Source organism: Siphateles boraxobius, unplaced genomic scaffold (genome assembly GCF_051911475.1).
Source record: "Siphateles boraxobius isolate OS27281-9 unplaced genomic scaffold, OSU_SipBor_1 6, whole genome shotgun sequence".
Lineage (NCBI taxonomy): Eukaryota > Metazoa > Chordata > Actinopteri > Cypriniformes > Leuciscidae > Siphateles > Siphateles boraxobius.
Genome location: NW_027509186.1, coordinates 10862110 through 10877615, shown reverse-complemented (window position 1 = coordinate 10877615; position 15506 = coordinate 10862110). Strand labels below are relative to the sequence as shown.

General features: G+C 35.0%; 1 protein-coding gene across 2 annotated transcripts in view; it reads left to right on the top strand.

Annotated features, from left to right (window-relative positions):
* The first annotated feature begins 964 nt into the window (after window positions 1–964).
* abcg1 (ATP-binding cassette, sub-family G (WHITE), member 1) overlaps window positions 965–15506 on the top strand; it is a 31867-nt gene continuing 17325 nt past the window's right edge. For both annotated transcript variants that reach the window (XM_077207686.1, XM_077207685.1), the window contains exons 1-2: window positions 965–1164; window positions 3356–3599. In XM_077207686.1, the coding sequence (XP_077063801.1) occupies window positions 1102–1164; window positions 3356–3599 (307 nt within the window). In that variant the 5' untranslated portion in view covers window positions 965–1101. The remainder of the gene's footprint in view (window positions 1165–3355; window positions 3600–15506) is intronic.

The following is a 15506-nucleotide window of genomic DNA, read 5'->3' as shown; positions in this document are numbered from 1 at the left end:
TTTTACGCTAAGACCTGGGGCCGGTTGCATAAACATAGCAATTACGTTAAGTTCAGTATGACCCACTAGCAGTTAGTCAGGGCCAGTCAGTCTTACTTTTCGGTATTACATTAGGCCAATCTACGTTTTTATTTAACTGATTTAAAAAAGCTATGAACAGTCTAAAAGAAACAAATTTGATGTCTAACTTGTAAGACTAGTCTTAGAGGTTTATGCAACTGGCCCCTGATCAGAATCAATGCTGATAGAAATGTTATTGTAAATTAAAAATAGCCTATAGTTATGTTGAATGACCTCATTTAACACTCATTATGTGTATTTTTCTGCAGTGGAAACTCATTGGAAAACAGGTAGTTGGAAAAACAGGTAGTTGTGCAACTGTGTATGGCCAGAAACGTTGTCAGCAAAAATCTACTATTCAGGACCCACATCAGCGGCAATAGCAGCTGACATGCAGGACCTTGTGACCAGGACCCTTTCTCTCTACACATACACAACCCATTCACACTCACTCACACACACCCTGGTTTCAAAACTGTTAGGTAAAGAACCATACCCAACTGAACTGGCTTTTTTTCTATACTTACAATGAAATGGGCAAAAACTCTTTTTCAGTGAGAAGCCACCAGAGGGTGTACATGTGCCTTAAACCTGTTCTTAATGCATTCTGCATTGGTAGAATGAAAAGTTGAACTTGGCTATATTGAACTTCTGTCTATGGGCTTGAATAGACAGATGACATATATATATATATATATATATATATATATATATATATCGTTCTATTTTGCGTACGTTTGCGTCTCGACGACGTTTATTGAAAACAGGTCCGCTTTTTAAAACGCACCTCGAAACTTCTCCGATTTTTTCCCGTGTCGTGTGTTCCCTTTCATAGCAAAAACGCGTCCCGTATGTGTCCTGTGTGTGTCCTGCCCGTACGGTTATAGTGACGTCACCATCTGAACACCGCGCGCAGGTACTGCTCTTGTAAACAATAACATCGCGAGGAGAGCGTGAAAGAGGAGCTGCTGAGGACCAAACAAATGCAAGATCTCACTGCATTGGCCAGAATCGGATTTAGTCGCTGCACATTTTAAAGGAATGGCATGTCTTATGGCTGCCTTTTCAGTCAACAATACTGCAGTGACCAACTCCATCATAATGGTAAGATAGATTTTTTTTTATCTCATTGATATAGATATTTATCTATCTATATGTATGCATGTGTGTGTGTATATATATATATATATATATATATATATATATATATATATACACATATTTAAATATGAATTTTTGATTTCACCATGTAATACTTAACACATTTAGCTGTGTATAATAAACAGTATGTTTAAAACATGCTTGATTGATGTGTAGCCTATATTCCGAGTGAACCCGAGTAACCCGTGCACAGATCTGTCAGCTCTTTACATGACTGTCCTGGTGTCACAGACTGCATAACATTGTTGTTGCAAAGATATTGCACGATCAGTTGCTAAATATTTAATATACATATATATATATATATATATATAAATATAGAAATGTAGTGCCAGCACTAAATTGATACATTCTTAAAATGCCATATGTGATGATGATGTTTTAATATCCTTTTATATTACATCATACAGTCTTAATATGGAGGAACACATTACTGCATTAAACTCACGTTTAGCCATCACTGTTTTTTTTCTCAGCTTAGAATAAGCTTTGTCCGATAGTAACCTCATCTGCCTTGTGTGGTTAGAGAGAGAGAAAGAGAGATTAGGTTGTCTCTGTTTATATTTCGCATGCATTTCTGATTAACTTTTATTTTATGCTACGTGTATGTTATATGTCTTATATATGTTATATGTGGTGTTGATGCTTATTGCTTATTCTTCTTAATATAAAAAAAAATACTGTCAGTAGTACAGTGATGGCATTAGAGAGCAATAACATGGTCTTTCGATCTAAATACCATGGTACTCCGATGTACTAATATAGCATGGATATATCATTGTTTACAAGAGGCATTGCTACGTTTATTGGTATTTTGCTATAAAGCAACACATTCATGCACTGTAAAAAATGATTTTTTGGTAAGGTAAATACTACTGAAAAAAACCAATGTAATTTACAAGAAAAAGTTAGTTCAGGCAAGAATAAAGAATAAAAAACTAAGTTAATTCCATATCAGTACTTAATTCAAGCGAGTAGAAATGAAAGCGTAAATATCAACTCAATAAAATTAACTAAAAATTACTCAACTTTTCTGATACTGGGGTTCCCATCATACACTGGACCTTGCATAATTAATGAGGTTCATTTTTCACTGGTTTCCAGCTGTATTTACACTGTTTTATCATTGCTTTTGTTGTCAGGATTGGTAACTTGCCATTTTGTGACATTTCGAGTAAATTTTATGCTCAAAATGACACATTCAAACAAAAAAACGATCCATCAAATGTTACCGTCATTGTGTATTGTCTACCAAGTATTGAGGTCTTTGCATTCACATCAAGCTTAACATCTGACATGATGAAGAATAAATTACTTAGATACTCTAAGTAAAACATACTATAAATGACTGCTATAATTCAATAATATTGATTGAGTGAAATGTAATGCAAAGGAAATTTCAACTAAATCGATATTAATCAACCTTTTACTAGCCAAGTTAAAATTACTTATTTTATTTATTACTTTCACTTAACTAGGTTAAGTAAATTTTACTTAATTCCATATTCCAAGTAAATTTTAACTTAAAGATTTCTAATTAAAGCTGCTGATAAATATGTTTAGGTTTTTACTTGGCAAATCTTTGTAAATTTACTAGCATTTTACTAGCAGAGTGGAAAAAGTTGCCTAGCTTTTTTCAAGTAAATCCTACTCCAATTTTTTTTCAGTGTGGTGTGTGTGTGCGTGCGTGTGTTCCTGGTATTACCTATGTTCCACAAGTATAGTAATACCTCTAAATTTTGACCTCGTGGAAACAATTGTTTTTGGTCCCCATGAGGAAACCAGCTTAAACATCCTACTAAGCAATGTTTTTTTTGAAAATGTAAAAATGCAGAAAGTTTTGTGTGATGGGTAGATTTAGGTGTAGGGTTAGTGTAATGGGAGAGAATATACAGTGTGTACAGTATAAAAATCATTACATCTATGTCCCCATAAAACATGGAAACCTAATGTGTGTGTGTGTTTGTGTGAGTGCTAATAGTGTCTTCTTACACTTGTTCATTTTATCCTTGATGACTTCTGAACATCGCTAATTTGTCAGTAGAGATTTTGAGTCCTAAGTGTCTCGAAACCTCATGTCTTTTCCCTCAAGGCTGCAGTGTATTACATAAGCGTTCTCTCCATCCATCCTCAGAATACCAATGGACCTCCGGATCTCATGCTAGACCCCAGAACCGTGTGTGTTTCCATTGATGAAATGATATCCAAGCCCTTCGGCAGTCAGCAAACACCGCTGTTGCACGGACACCTGAAAAAAGTTGAGAACAATCTGACCGAGGCCCAGCGTTTTTCATATCTCCCCCGCAGACCCGCAGTCAACATCGAATTCAAAGATCTCTCGTACTCGGTTCCTGAAGGACCATGGTGGAGGAAAAAAGGTAATGTTTGAACCTCAAGCCTCAAAGCACTTTAAATGACATTCAAAGGTAAGGTTGTGCTTTACTATACACTTTATTGTGTTAAATAACTAAAGTACAAAAGTAAATTATGTTATCCATTTCACGCAATACTTTTTAGTAAATATTATTTTGCTCAATTGCAACTTCATCATTACAAATGTGACACATGACTTACGAGTCTCAAAAGAAATGATGATACAGTATATATTCATTTAACAAAAGCAATATAAAGTTCAGGTAATTGCATACACTATCAATTTAAACTTTGCATAAACTAATACATTTCCATTTAATTACAATTAACATGCAATTAAGTGTCTGAAAACTGGATCGCATTGAGCTCGTATTTTCTTTTAAAGTATATTTATTTCATTAATAGGTGCTTTTTTATGTATGCTAAGGTGTACTTCTTCACAGCCATAGGGACTCGCATATGTGTCTTTGTGCACTCTATTAAATATTTTTTATGGTAAAAAATTAAAGAATGCTACAAAATGAAATCCATCTTTCGTAGGATAGTGGGAATAGTTTAATACTTGTTTAATGTGCGTTTTTAAACTGATTTGCACAAATGTATGTCTAAAATGTATTTTAAAAGCATACTACAAACTAATTTGAATGAAAAGTCAACTAATCTTGCTGTATGTTTTAATTTAATTTACTGTAAGGGGATTTGTTGGTTTCTATTGGAAATATTCTGGGAATTGGATTGATTTCTAGGGGAATAGTTTGTTTTGGATACAGCTTGGCAAAGCAGTGCAAATGAATTGTCTACGGATATGGAGAGTGTAGGATGTTGACTGTGTTAGCCAAGAGTGGGTTTAGACTTTTTTTTTTTTTAAATGTCCTTTTTGGTGGATGTTATCCTGAGAATGTCTAAGGATGTTATCCTCTGAAGTGAATTCATTATTTAAGCACTACGGTTGACATAACGACCCAGCTATCTGCTTTGCCTTGGCTTTGCTCTTTATTTTACGTTCACCTTAAAGGATCAGTTTTTTTTTGATGGACAGTGATGTCTTCATTAGGCTGACCATCTGGATTGTGATATGGTTAGGACTACATTTTCTGACAGGAATTTTGTTCCATGATCAACAAAATATGCTGACCAGGAACACATATAGCCACAAAATCACGGTGACCCAAGCCAGAACAGACGACAGAGTTCAGCTCAAGAGATGGGCTTTTTTCATCCTACAATCTTTTTTTTTTTTTTTACTACTTTTTTGTTTTTGTCAGGTTGTATTTTTCACATATCTCCCCTATAGCAGTATCAGAAGTATTTTTGGATGTGCTCATTTGCTGCTCAGTGTTACCCAGCCCTTCTGCTAAGAAGAATGGATAGCTTACACATTGGCCCTAATGCTGTTTGCAGATATAAAGGTGTTTTTCCTGTCCTAAATCTTGCATATCATACTGTTCATAACATTGTCAATGCTAGTTTTTCTGTTTTTTGCTTACTCTACTTTAACTATCACTACTTAAAAGTGATCTTATATATATAATTGCATCTGATATAGCGAGATGAGAGACTGCAATGCTGTCTTGTATTTGATAAAATATCAAATAAAATATTAAAATGATCAAATAAAAGAAGTGTGTACAGCAAGTACAAAAATCCCACCTTGTTGGCAGAGGCTATTTATACTAACTCCTCCCACTATTACAAAATGACAAAAGAAATCACGCTGATAACAGGACCGTGGTGTGGATAGTAAGGCGGATGACGTTAGCTTTTGACATGACCGACCAGAGTTCGAATCCACCTTTTTCTGAACTTATTCTGCCTTTTCCAATCGCATATCAGCTCAGAGAGACGTTTATTTTTAATAAAAAATAAGATTATATTCGAAAAGTTGAAAAAAGTGTCAAACAGTGGAAGTAAAGTGGTAATCAGGTCGGTTTAGGGGTAGGGGAGGGCTTTAGGGATAGGGACAAGTAATGTCCCAATATGGCAGCATCCATTTATTTTAATAAATATAATCATATACACTGTATATGTTGATTTCATTGCATACTGTTCTATAATATACTGCAATACACTGGACATCTTCCACTGTTTATTTGTAGCATCTAACAGCTATTTACACCTAGTCCAAAGAAAATACTGATATTTTGACAATAATGTAAATAGCATCTATCTATTTGCACTTAGGCCATATTTACATTGCAGGTCTTGATGCCCAATTCTGATTTGTTGACTATATCTGAATCTTTTTTTGATGACCATCTTACATCTTCTTTTAAAAGTGACCCATTTCTGGTATCTGCATTTGCAGTATACACTTGGTAAAACAACCCAAGGTAGACGTATTGACCCGGAAAAGCTTGGGCCAAAAAGGAAGTAAAAACGGCATGATTTGCAGTGGACGCAGATGAAATCATAATACAAGCTTTGCTTTTCGCACCATCTTCTAAAGGTCAGCAAAACATTGGATTGCTGCTTCGTCCTCCATTGTGCCATTGGAAAGAGTCATGTGATCGTGGTGACTTGATGTCATTAGCCTCCGTCGCTTTTTCAATGACGCACGACTCGCATTGACAGGGAAATATCCGATCTGTCCGCTTGCATGCAAATGCATGTATCCTATTCATTTAGATTTATTTCCACATATGAATGAGGTCTGAAACCTTTCTGAGAACATCGGAATCCGTGTGCTTTTTCCCTGTTTACACATTCATGGGTCACATCCAATCTGTGCCACATGAGAGGAGAAATTGGAATTGGGTCACTTGAACCATGTAATGTAAATGCAGCCTTAGGGCCAGATTTACTAAACAGGGCAAATTAGCAAGAGCACAATTCCAAAACAGTGCCGATGGGAGTGGAAAGTTCAGTACGCTTGATCTATACTGAATTTTAGAGAACATAGACACTGCCGGATCATTTCCATAATGACCAACGTAATCTACCAGTTAGCATTTGGTTTAAGACATGCTTGTTTTGGGCGGTAAATAATGGCACAAACCACAGTAAATTGACGAGCACAAACCTTAGTAAATGATTCATTTAAATACTCTACTCCCATAAATTTTGCATCTGAAAGGGAAACTCCTACACATGCTTATGCAATAAGGTCAGCAAAAATAACTGGCCACGGCTTTTCAGCGATAATTTGTCTTTTGTAAATCCTGACCATAGTTTTTTAACTCCAAAAAGAGGGTTTGCGCTGGTGCAAGCTGTAGTAAATCTGGCCCTTAGTGTGGCTAATTGTAGCCAAACCATCTGGGCACTTATATCCACTGCCATAAAGTAAATAATAATTTATCAAAATTCTAAATAAATCTCATGATTTCTGAACAGTCTTTAGAAAGCAAAATTTTTATTTTGCTTTCTAAAGACTGTAAACACTTATCTTCTAAAATCCTTCCTTCCCTCCGAAGGGTCCCTGGACCCCAGTTCGAAAACCATTGAAAATGTAATTCATATTTTTATTAATTGTGTGTTTCCTAATGCTTAGTCAGGGAAATTTACACATTTGCACTGAGAATTTCCAGTCAACTTACAACATCTGACCTGCTGCTTAAAGGAAATGTTCATCCAAAAAAAATGTAATTCTGCTATTTTTATCATCATATATGGACTACTTTCATATGGCACTTTTATGGTGGCCACTATAAATTACCTATTTCTGGGTGGAAATATTGTTACATAACAGTATAGTCTAAAGGTTATGTATGATATGAGAGTAATAATGATAATAATAATTTTGTTTTTAAAATCAGTTTGAACTAGTTTATTTAAATTGTAATGTATTGTGAATATTTAGGGCCCGAGCACCGATTGTGTGAGGTTATGACAGTTTGAAATGTGGAAACATTTGCCTGAAGTAATGAAACTTCAATGCCACACTCCAGTGTCGCTTCTTCCAACAGCCTTACCATACAATAAACACAAGTCCTAGTCCCAACTGGCTCATACAACTGGTGACTTCCCTCAATGTCTTTGGTTCAATCCTCTTAGATAGCATCAGCTTTTTTTGGCTTTCTCCAAAAACAGCAGAAATCCCTGACTCATGCACTCAACATCAGACACGGGCAGCAAATGGACTGAACTGGCAAACAGCCGTGCACGGTTAAAAGTGTCTGGTCATGAAATGGTCAGGGATAGTAATGATGTCACAGAGCGGAGGTATGGGAAAGATGTGGACGGGACCGATATAACCCGGGTGTTTTGTGCAGATCACATGCAGCTTTCAGAGTCTCAGGATGAACAGATCCTCTGGCATCTGCAGCTGGTTTTTTATGTGATGCTGCTAACTTGGTTGACAACAATTAATTCATTCAATATGATAATATTTGTGCACTGAAATATAATTATGCATATAAAATATAAGGTTTTGTATATGATGATGATTCCAATTGCTTTAAGGGCATCACTGCAAATTGAAAGTTTAAATCTTCTTTAAAAGGATAGTTCACCCAAAAATGAAAATTCTGTCATCATTTTCTCTCTCTCTCATGTTGTTCCAAACCTTTATGACCCGTTTTCTTTCTTCTGCTGAACACAAACGATATTTTGTAGAACATGGTTAACCAAACATTTGATGAACCCCATTGACTTCCATATTATTATTATTTTCATACAGTGGTGTCCACCAAATGTTTAAATAAATGCTTTTCAGTACATTTGGCAGTTTACTTTAACCATATTATAAAGATGTACTTAAGTCCTACTTTAGTGGGATAAAAAAAGCGCTCTTAAGTTCAACTAATTGCATTTATTATAAATGGCTATTTTCATTTAAATATAAATAGCATGCACGATTAAATGCTTTTGTTTAAAGTAATCTCATGTTTCGGACGACTTGGATCATGTTCCTTTCCCGCAGCAGCTCACTCTGTGTCCACAGAAATTGGCAATTCAATACCATAAAGCTATGTGACTGGCTGATGGTTTCTGAGTCAAATTCATTATTTATTTTCATTATCCATAATAATCGATTTTATCGATTAGTTGTTGCAGCCCTGATGTACTTTGCTCTGCACTGCACATTATGGGAAATTTAGTTGCTCATTTTAGTATTGAATGCATACAGCAAATTCTCACAGTATATCTTATACTGCAGAAATAATAATATTAGCAGTATATCGTGTGAATATAGTACTCTTTCAATTCTGTGGAATAATTGAGCACCGATGAATCATTTACATCTTAAACATGTTTAGGAAATTACATAGAGTAGGGACAGTTTTGATTTCACGTTGACTTAAAGCAAGTCCATCTGGCATTTTATCAATAGAATTCTAGCTCTCTTTTTTTTTTTTGTTTTTTGTTTTTTACTGAAAAGCAATAGAGAGCGATGTGCTGTTTATTATCAATTGATTGCCATTGAAACCGGGCCTTTGAGCTGTCTAACAAATCTTTGTAATCCATACTGAGAGGAAAGGGAGAGCATCAGCCCAGCTCCGCTCTCACAGCCGGTTACTATCGGTCAGTAAACTGCAGTGACCTCTGCTTTGAGCAAACCAGCAGCTCTGCACTTGTGAAGATAAGGCTGCGAATGAGAGATGCTTGTGGAAGAGGTATAACTTGGCGGAGTATCTTAGATGTAGATTGTTCACTTTCATTTTCTATGAGTTGTCAACTCCATATTCGATCACTGAAAAAGGCTTTTACTTGAAACGCACAAACAACATACGTGTCTCTGTGCTGGATTAGTGGATTATTCCTGAGTGTGCTGTCTTCATCACGTATCATAACACATCACATGTTCCCAGGATCTATGCACTAACATCGAAAATGAAAATAAAAATGGCACTTCATGAAATATTCTAAATGTTATTGTATATTTATTTGAATGTTTTAAACAAAATGTGCATCTATAAGTTTATAGATCAGTGTTGCTGACTGGTATTTATGAGAAAGAACTGAAGGATATATTAATATTGAACATTATCAGCTAAACTTTCCCATATATGTTCTATTAATAATATAACACTGGAGGACAATGTGACTCTCAGTTTAGCTCATTCATTATTAACTTTATTGTACCTGTTCTGCAAAATAAAGTATGCTGTTAACATTTATATGCTCAGATGTATGACCCTGGCAGTAGACGTCTTGATAGCTGAATCTTGATGTTGCCATCAGATCGATGTTGCCATATCATCTTTTTCCAAATATTGGGCCTCCTTGGAAACATTGGTATAATTTGAACATTATGGATTCATTGCCAGTGATTGTGTCATAAATATTTAATAATGCAATCTGCAGGAGTGAACAGCCTGTTTCAGGTGTTGTTTATGTGATCTGAAAAGTTGTGACAACTCATCTGTCAAGGTCACATGACCACAACTTTATAGCTATTTGAAGGGCATCTGGTCAGCACAAAGAAAAGGTTATTCATCATTACTCAAACCCAAAGTGTCCCCGGTGAAAAAGAAGTGAAATTAATCCAATTAAATTAAAGAGGTATATGGGTACATGCATGTTCTCTTCTCTTTGTATATGGGCTGTTTAAATACCATATATATATATATATATATATATATATATATATATATATATATATATATATATATATATATGGTATTTAAACCATATATATGTGACTGGCTGATGGTTTCTGAGTCAACAACACCTGAAACAGGCTGTTCACTCCTGCAGATTGCATTATTAAATATTTATGACACAATCACTGGCAATGAATCCATAATGTTCAAATTATACCAATGTTTCCAAGGAGGCCCAATATTTGGAAAAATATATATATATATATACTTGCATGTAAACTGGGTCATTAGCATTTGTTTAAAAACTCTGTATGGCTGCTTTCTGTGTCAATTTGAGTACTTGCAATGTGCATATATGTATATAAGAATGCTGTAGCTTGAAACTCATATTCTGTGTACTTTATGCTGTGTACCATGCCTTAAAATAACCTTTTCACAATGTTTGTTTTGGTCGAACTTTTCAAGAGCATTTAAAGAAGCCTGCACAGCCTTGAGTAACCTCCGGTAGGGGTGAAAATGTCACAGAAAATAACATCAATGCCTCCTACTGCAGCATGTAGAAGACCAAAGTGAACTCTGTGACGTCTCTCCTCCTCCTTTCGGCTGATGATTTGACCCTCGTGCTGTAGTAGTGTCTCCTAGATTTCACGCTGAAAGAGCCGCATGGGCAAACCTGCTTTAGAGAAAGTGAGGTGTTTACCAAGGAGGCCTTTAGCTTTGGCTCAATTACCCAATGAGATCTCCCTTCATTGGTCAAAAAAGGCCAAAATAGCTGTCTGTAACACTGGAAGAGAAAAAGTGTTGTTTTGAATTGCACTTTTTATTAGTATTGCAATAAATCAGCTGATGTACAACAGCAGAGTAATAAGCACTTAGCAAACAAGACAGCAACATGGTGTCGGCCCACATCTGGTACACATGGCTTCTACACTGCCCAGATGTGGGCCGGATCTGGGCCGACACTAGGCTGCTGTTTGGGAAGCTCTTTCCCACCCAGCCCCAACCAAAACTTCTTTCACTGCCCTGTAACTAACAGATAAGGAGGCATTGGACCTGCACTGTAACAAATAGATAAGAAGTTATGTCTACATAACTGTAGGGTAAAAGACCAGCATGATTCAGCATTGACTAACTGGTCACATGAAAAGATGAACATGTACCGGTAGAACAAGATCAATGCAAAGTTCTGCACTGACATATTTCATATATCCTTAGAATCAGTGAAAAAGTACTATGGTACTGTAATATACTGTATACCATGGCACTGAATGATTGACATGTTCTCTGGCATCTACATGGTGCTCATAAGTACTTCAAAGTACCATGGTATCTAACACTAGAAGTGCCAGAATTCCATAACTATATCTATATCTTTTAAATCTTTAATGATAAATACCCAATTGAGAGATTAATGCATTTATTGTATTAGGATATCTTTTAAAAACCAAACAACACCAAACTGTACATTTAAACAAGTTTAATTATACATTTATAAATAATAATATCATTAGTAGCCTACCGTAATTATCGCATATTCGCAACAGATAGCCTATATTTTCATATCCATTCAACATAACTCAGAACAAGATAATAACAACTAAAAGTATCTTATTTAGATCTTCTGTTGACAGTGAGAGAGACAAAGGGCAACTGCGGGAAATGTAACAAAAAATACCGCGAAATTCAGTGCGGTCAATATGACCGTCTATGGCCGAAATAGGTAAATGTGTTCATTTGTTTCATAATTTATATGAAAAACATTTTAAAAATGAAAATGCAGAAACTTTTAGGAAAAGTCAGGTACCAGCAGGATTTTATTTATTTTTTCAAGTTATTGCAGATATAAAATTCAAAACGGTCAAGATGACCATCACAGCCGTTCTAGTGTTAAAACAACATGGCGATTGTACATGGTACATGTCTAAACACTTACAAACATTAGCATGGTACTAATATGTTTTTTTCTTGGACATGGTTTTTTGATGCTACAATGGTGTTTTGCGCAAGTACCATGTATCATGGTATTCTTGGAGGTGCCGTGTATGTAAATTCCATGATATGTAAATTTCAGTATCATAGTACTTTTCAAAATACCATAGAATTTAAATCTGATACCATGACTCAACTAAGTTATACTGTTGTAAGCCATAAAAAATCATAATACGGTGGTACTTATTTGTTTGTGTAGCCAGTATGATCTGGTTCTATATGTTTATTTGTATTTTTTTAAATTTGGTAGGTTTTTATATAGTCATAAAATGAATAAACCATTTTGTTTTAGCCTGTCCACCTTATTCTTCAACGCAGAAGTAAGCTATTTCCTTTTAAATATGTGATATGTCCGATTTATTAGCCGCATAGGTAAAAAACAAAGTGCACTTAACGGTAAAACTAATAGCGCTACAAACCAGTGTGTTTATGAGATTGATAAATTAAAATAAAATGATGACAAATACCAGTCGACTTTATTATCTGTGTTTGGTAATCATGGACCAGTGGAAGTCTCTATGCCAAATGAACATGAATGTTAAGTATTGCTGATGCTCTAAACTATTTGGTTACGTATGAATGTTTGTCTGCACTTCATTTGACTACCGGTCAAACTTACATCTAACCCCACAGGTCATGGGAATTTGTGTTTGCCAAGCGATTTGAATATTTTCCGGAAAGTTCACTTTGGCAAGCTGTTTCATACTTGAAGTATAGCTTGAAGTATGTCGGGGCGTTAAGTAGTGGTGCAAATAAAACAGTGATGTTATCATACAGCAATACCAGGCTCGATTTCTTCGTCATGCACACTTGATCGTGACTCAAAGTAACCTATGTCCCTCGTGGCCAGGGAAAGCTCTCTCCTCGGTTGACATGCAGCACATCAGGAGCACCAAGCTAAATCATCCTGCCTTTCTTTCCTAATAGTGTGATGCACGTTTCTATGTTGGTGGGGTTACTATAGTGCACAATCAGAGGGAGAAGCCCTGGGATCCTGCGCTAAAAGCGGACAGAGAAGGTCAGAGGTGTATTTGTGTATTGCTCTGACGGATTGTAAGCACAATCCAATTAAGCTGGCAGCCACTGCAATCAATTGGATTAGCATCTCAGCCTCAGATACTGGATAAATAACAGGTTACAGTCGGTCAACCTGGAGATGTCCTCTTTTCTGTACACAAAACATTTCCCAATTAGTGCGAACTGAATGTAATGCTTTCGGACACTTAATTGCATGTTAATTGCAATTCAATTAAAATGTATTGTAGTTTAAAAATATTTTAAATGCAATTAGCTGAACTTTACAGTCAGATGTAAGTGCATCTTTATGTGTAATTTAATAAACTTCGGTTACACTTTATTTTAAGGTGTCACTGTTACACTGTAATTATGCATATTAATAATTAACTACATGTACTTACTATAGGGTTAGGGTAGGATTAGGATTTGGTTGAGGTTTAGTTGCATGTAATTACGCATAATTTACTGTTATTACTATGGTAAGTACATGTAACATATGTAACAAGTACACTCTAAAATAGTGTTACCTAAACTTCTATTATTAATACACCTCTATTGTATTTGAAATATAAGTAAAGTGCTCTACGTCATACTGACAAGTATTTATGGTAAACTGAAATATATTTGAATGTAATTTCTATTGAAACTTGTATGTCATATGCAAATATTACAGATTTGTGGTGTTGCAATTCAGTTTGTTTAAAATATATTAAATTAAAATGTAACATTGAATAACACTACAGTTAAAAATACAATCAAGTACTTTACATGTGCTTTAGTATGTTAGTCAACACATCAAAATAAATGTACTTCTTTTAATCATGATACAAGATAAGTAAAACATTTAAAATGTACTTAAAGTCCCCCTGTGGTGAAAGTGAAGCATTTAATGTTGTTTATATGTCTAAGTTTTTTGTTTTTTTTTAAAATGCTTTAAGACAAATCATGTGCAAATTCAAAGTCAACACCATTGCTGAGAAATTTCGCTTTAAAACTGCGGTGAACCAAAGACATGCAAGCTATTTTAAGGAATATTTTTTTTTTTTTTATGTGTAATTTTTCTGATCAAAGATGAGTTTTAAGGGATACAATTATTGACTACTTTAAAGTAAAATTTGATAATATCACAAAGTGCACTTTTTAAAACTGAACTTAAGTGCGTTAAAAAAACATAGTCATGAAATTTTACTCTTAAGTACACTTAATTGGCATTTTATTTCATTATCACGAAACACTATCTGCAGTTACAGTTGTTTTAAAAAAGTATATATTTTCAAAATTTAAAGTACACTACTAGCGCACGTCTTTTTCCTAAGGGTTTATAATCGTCCCAAAAACTATTTACTTAAAATGTACAAATGTCAGTGCATTAGATAACATAATGCTATGAAAGATAGCAAAATCCCACATTTCAAACAAACATTTCATGAATAGAAATTTTTCAGTTTATAAAACATAAATTGCACTCAGCATTTGCTCTACACTTTGCATATGCCAAAAATATACAAACAATGCTATACAATTCAAACTAAGATGCAGTAGCAGTATTTTTTTTTTTTTTTTTAGTAGTAGGTTTCGGCATCTTTCCTTTCTATTCTTGTATGAAGGAACGCAGCTGCCGAGAGCGTTTGCAAGATGGCTGGCGAGTGAACTGACTTGCCTGAAAATGGACTTTGCCTTATCTTAGTAACTTTAAGATTTCTAACCAAAAGCGGAGTTAAACATGCTTGTTTTCTAGTCATGTTGCATGCTTGTTTCGAACATCCAAACCTGCATTTTCATTATTTTAGATATCAGGTTATCACATTTCTATTGAAACAAGTTAGCACATTTCACGAATGAATGATTTGAAAGTCTTTAATTTGTGTTAAAAAGTCTTGTATTGCAAAGTTGATAAAATGTGACAAATGCCCATTTTGTTGTCTATTGATTTCATTACTATTGATTACTAATGATACAATTCATACATTTTAAGTAAGTAAACGTTCAAATGCTCTTTTGGGCTAGTGTATATTAGTCAAGGACCTACAGAGCAATGTTCCTTACAAATCTGCAGACAAAGCAGCGTAATATGGTGAAGAATGCATTATACACCTCGACAAAAGAAAATTAATAGGTATGGTAGAAAGGTTATAGCATCAGCCCATTATTCTTTTAAAGTTATAGACACAAAGGTACACTGAGAGGAACAGGTCAGATTATGAACAGGGTTTATCCATAGATACTCACACCGGCAAACATGTTCATTCACCTGGACATTTTCAGAAACCCGACAGTGAACAAACAAATAACCCTTTTCACCTGCAATCACAAACTGACCATTATGTAAGCAGGAGAATTTGAATGGGATTTTGGGAGGAACAGCTCAGGTTGTTCATTGTGCTTATTGTCCGGACTGTGGAAGGTTTCTCACACGGCTCTTTC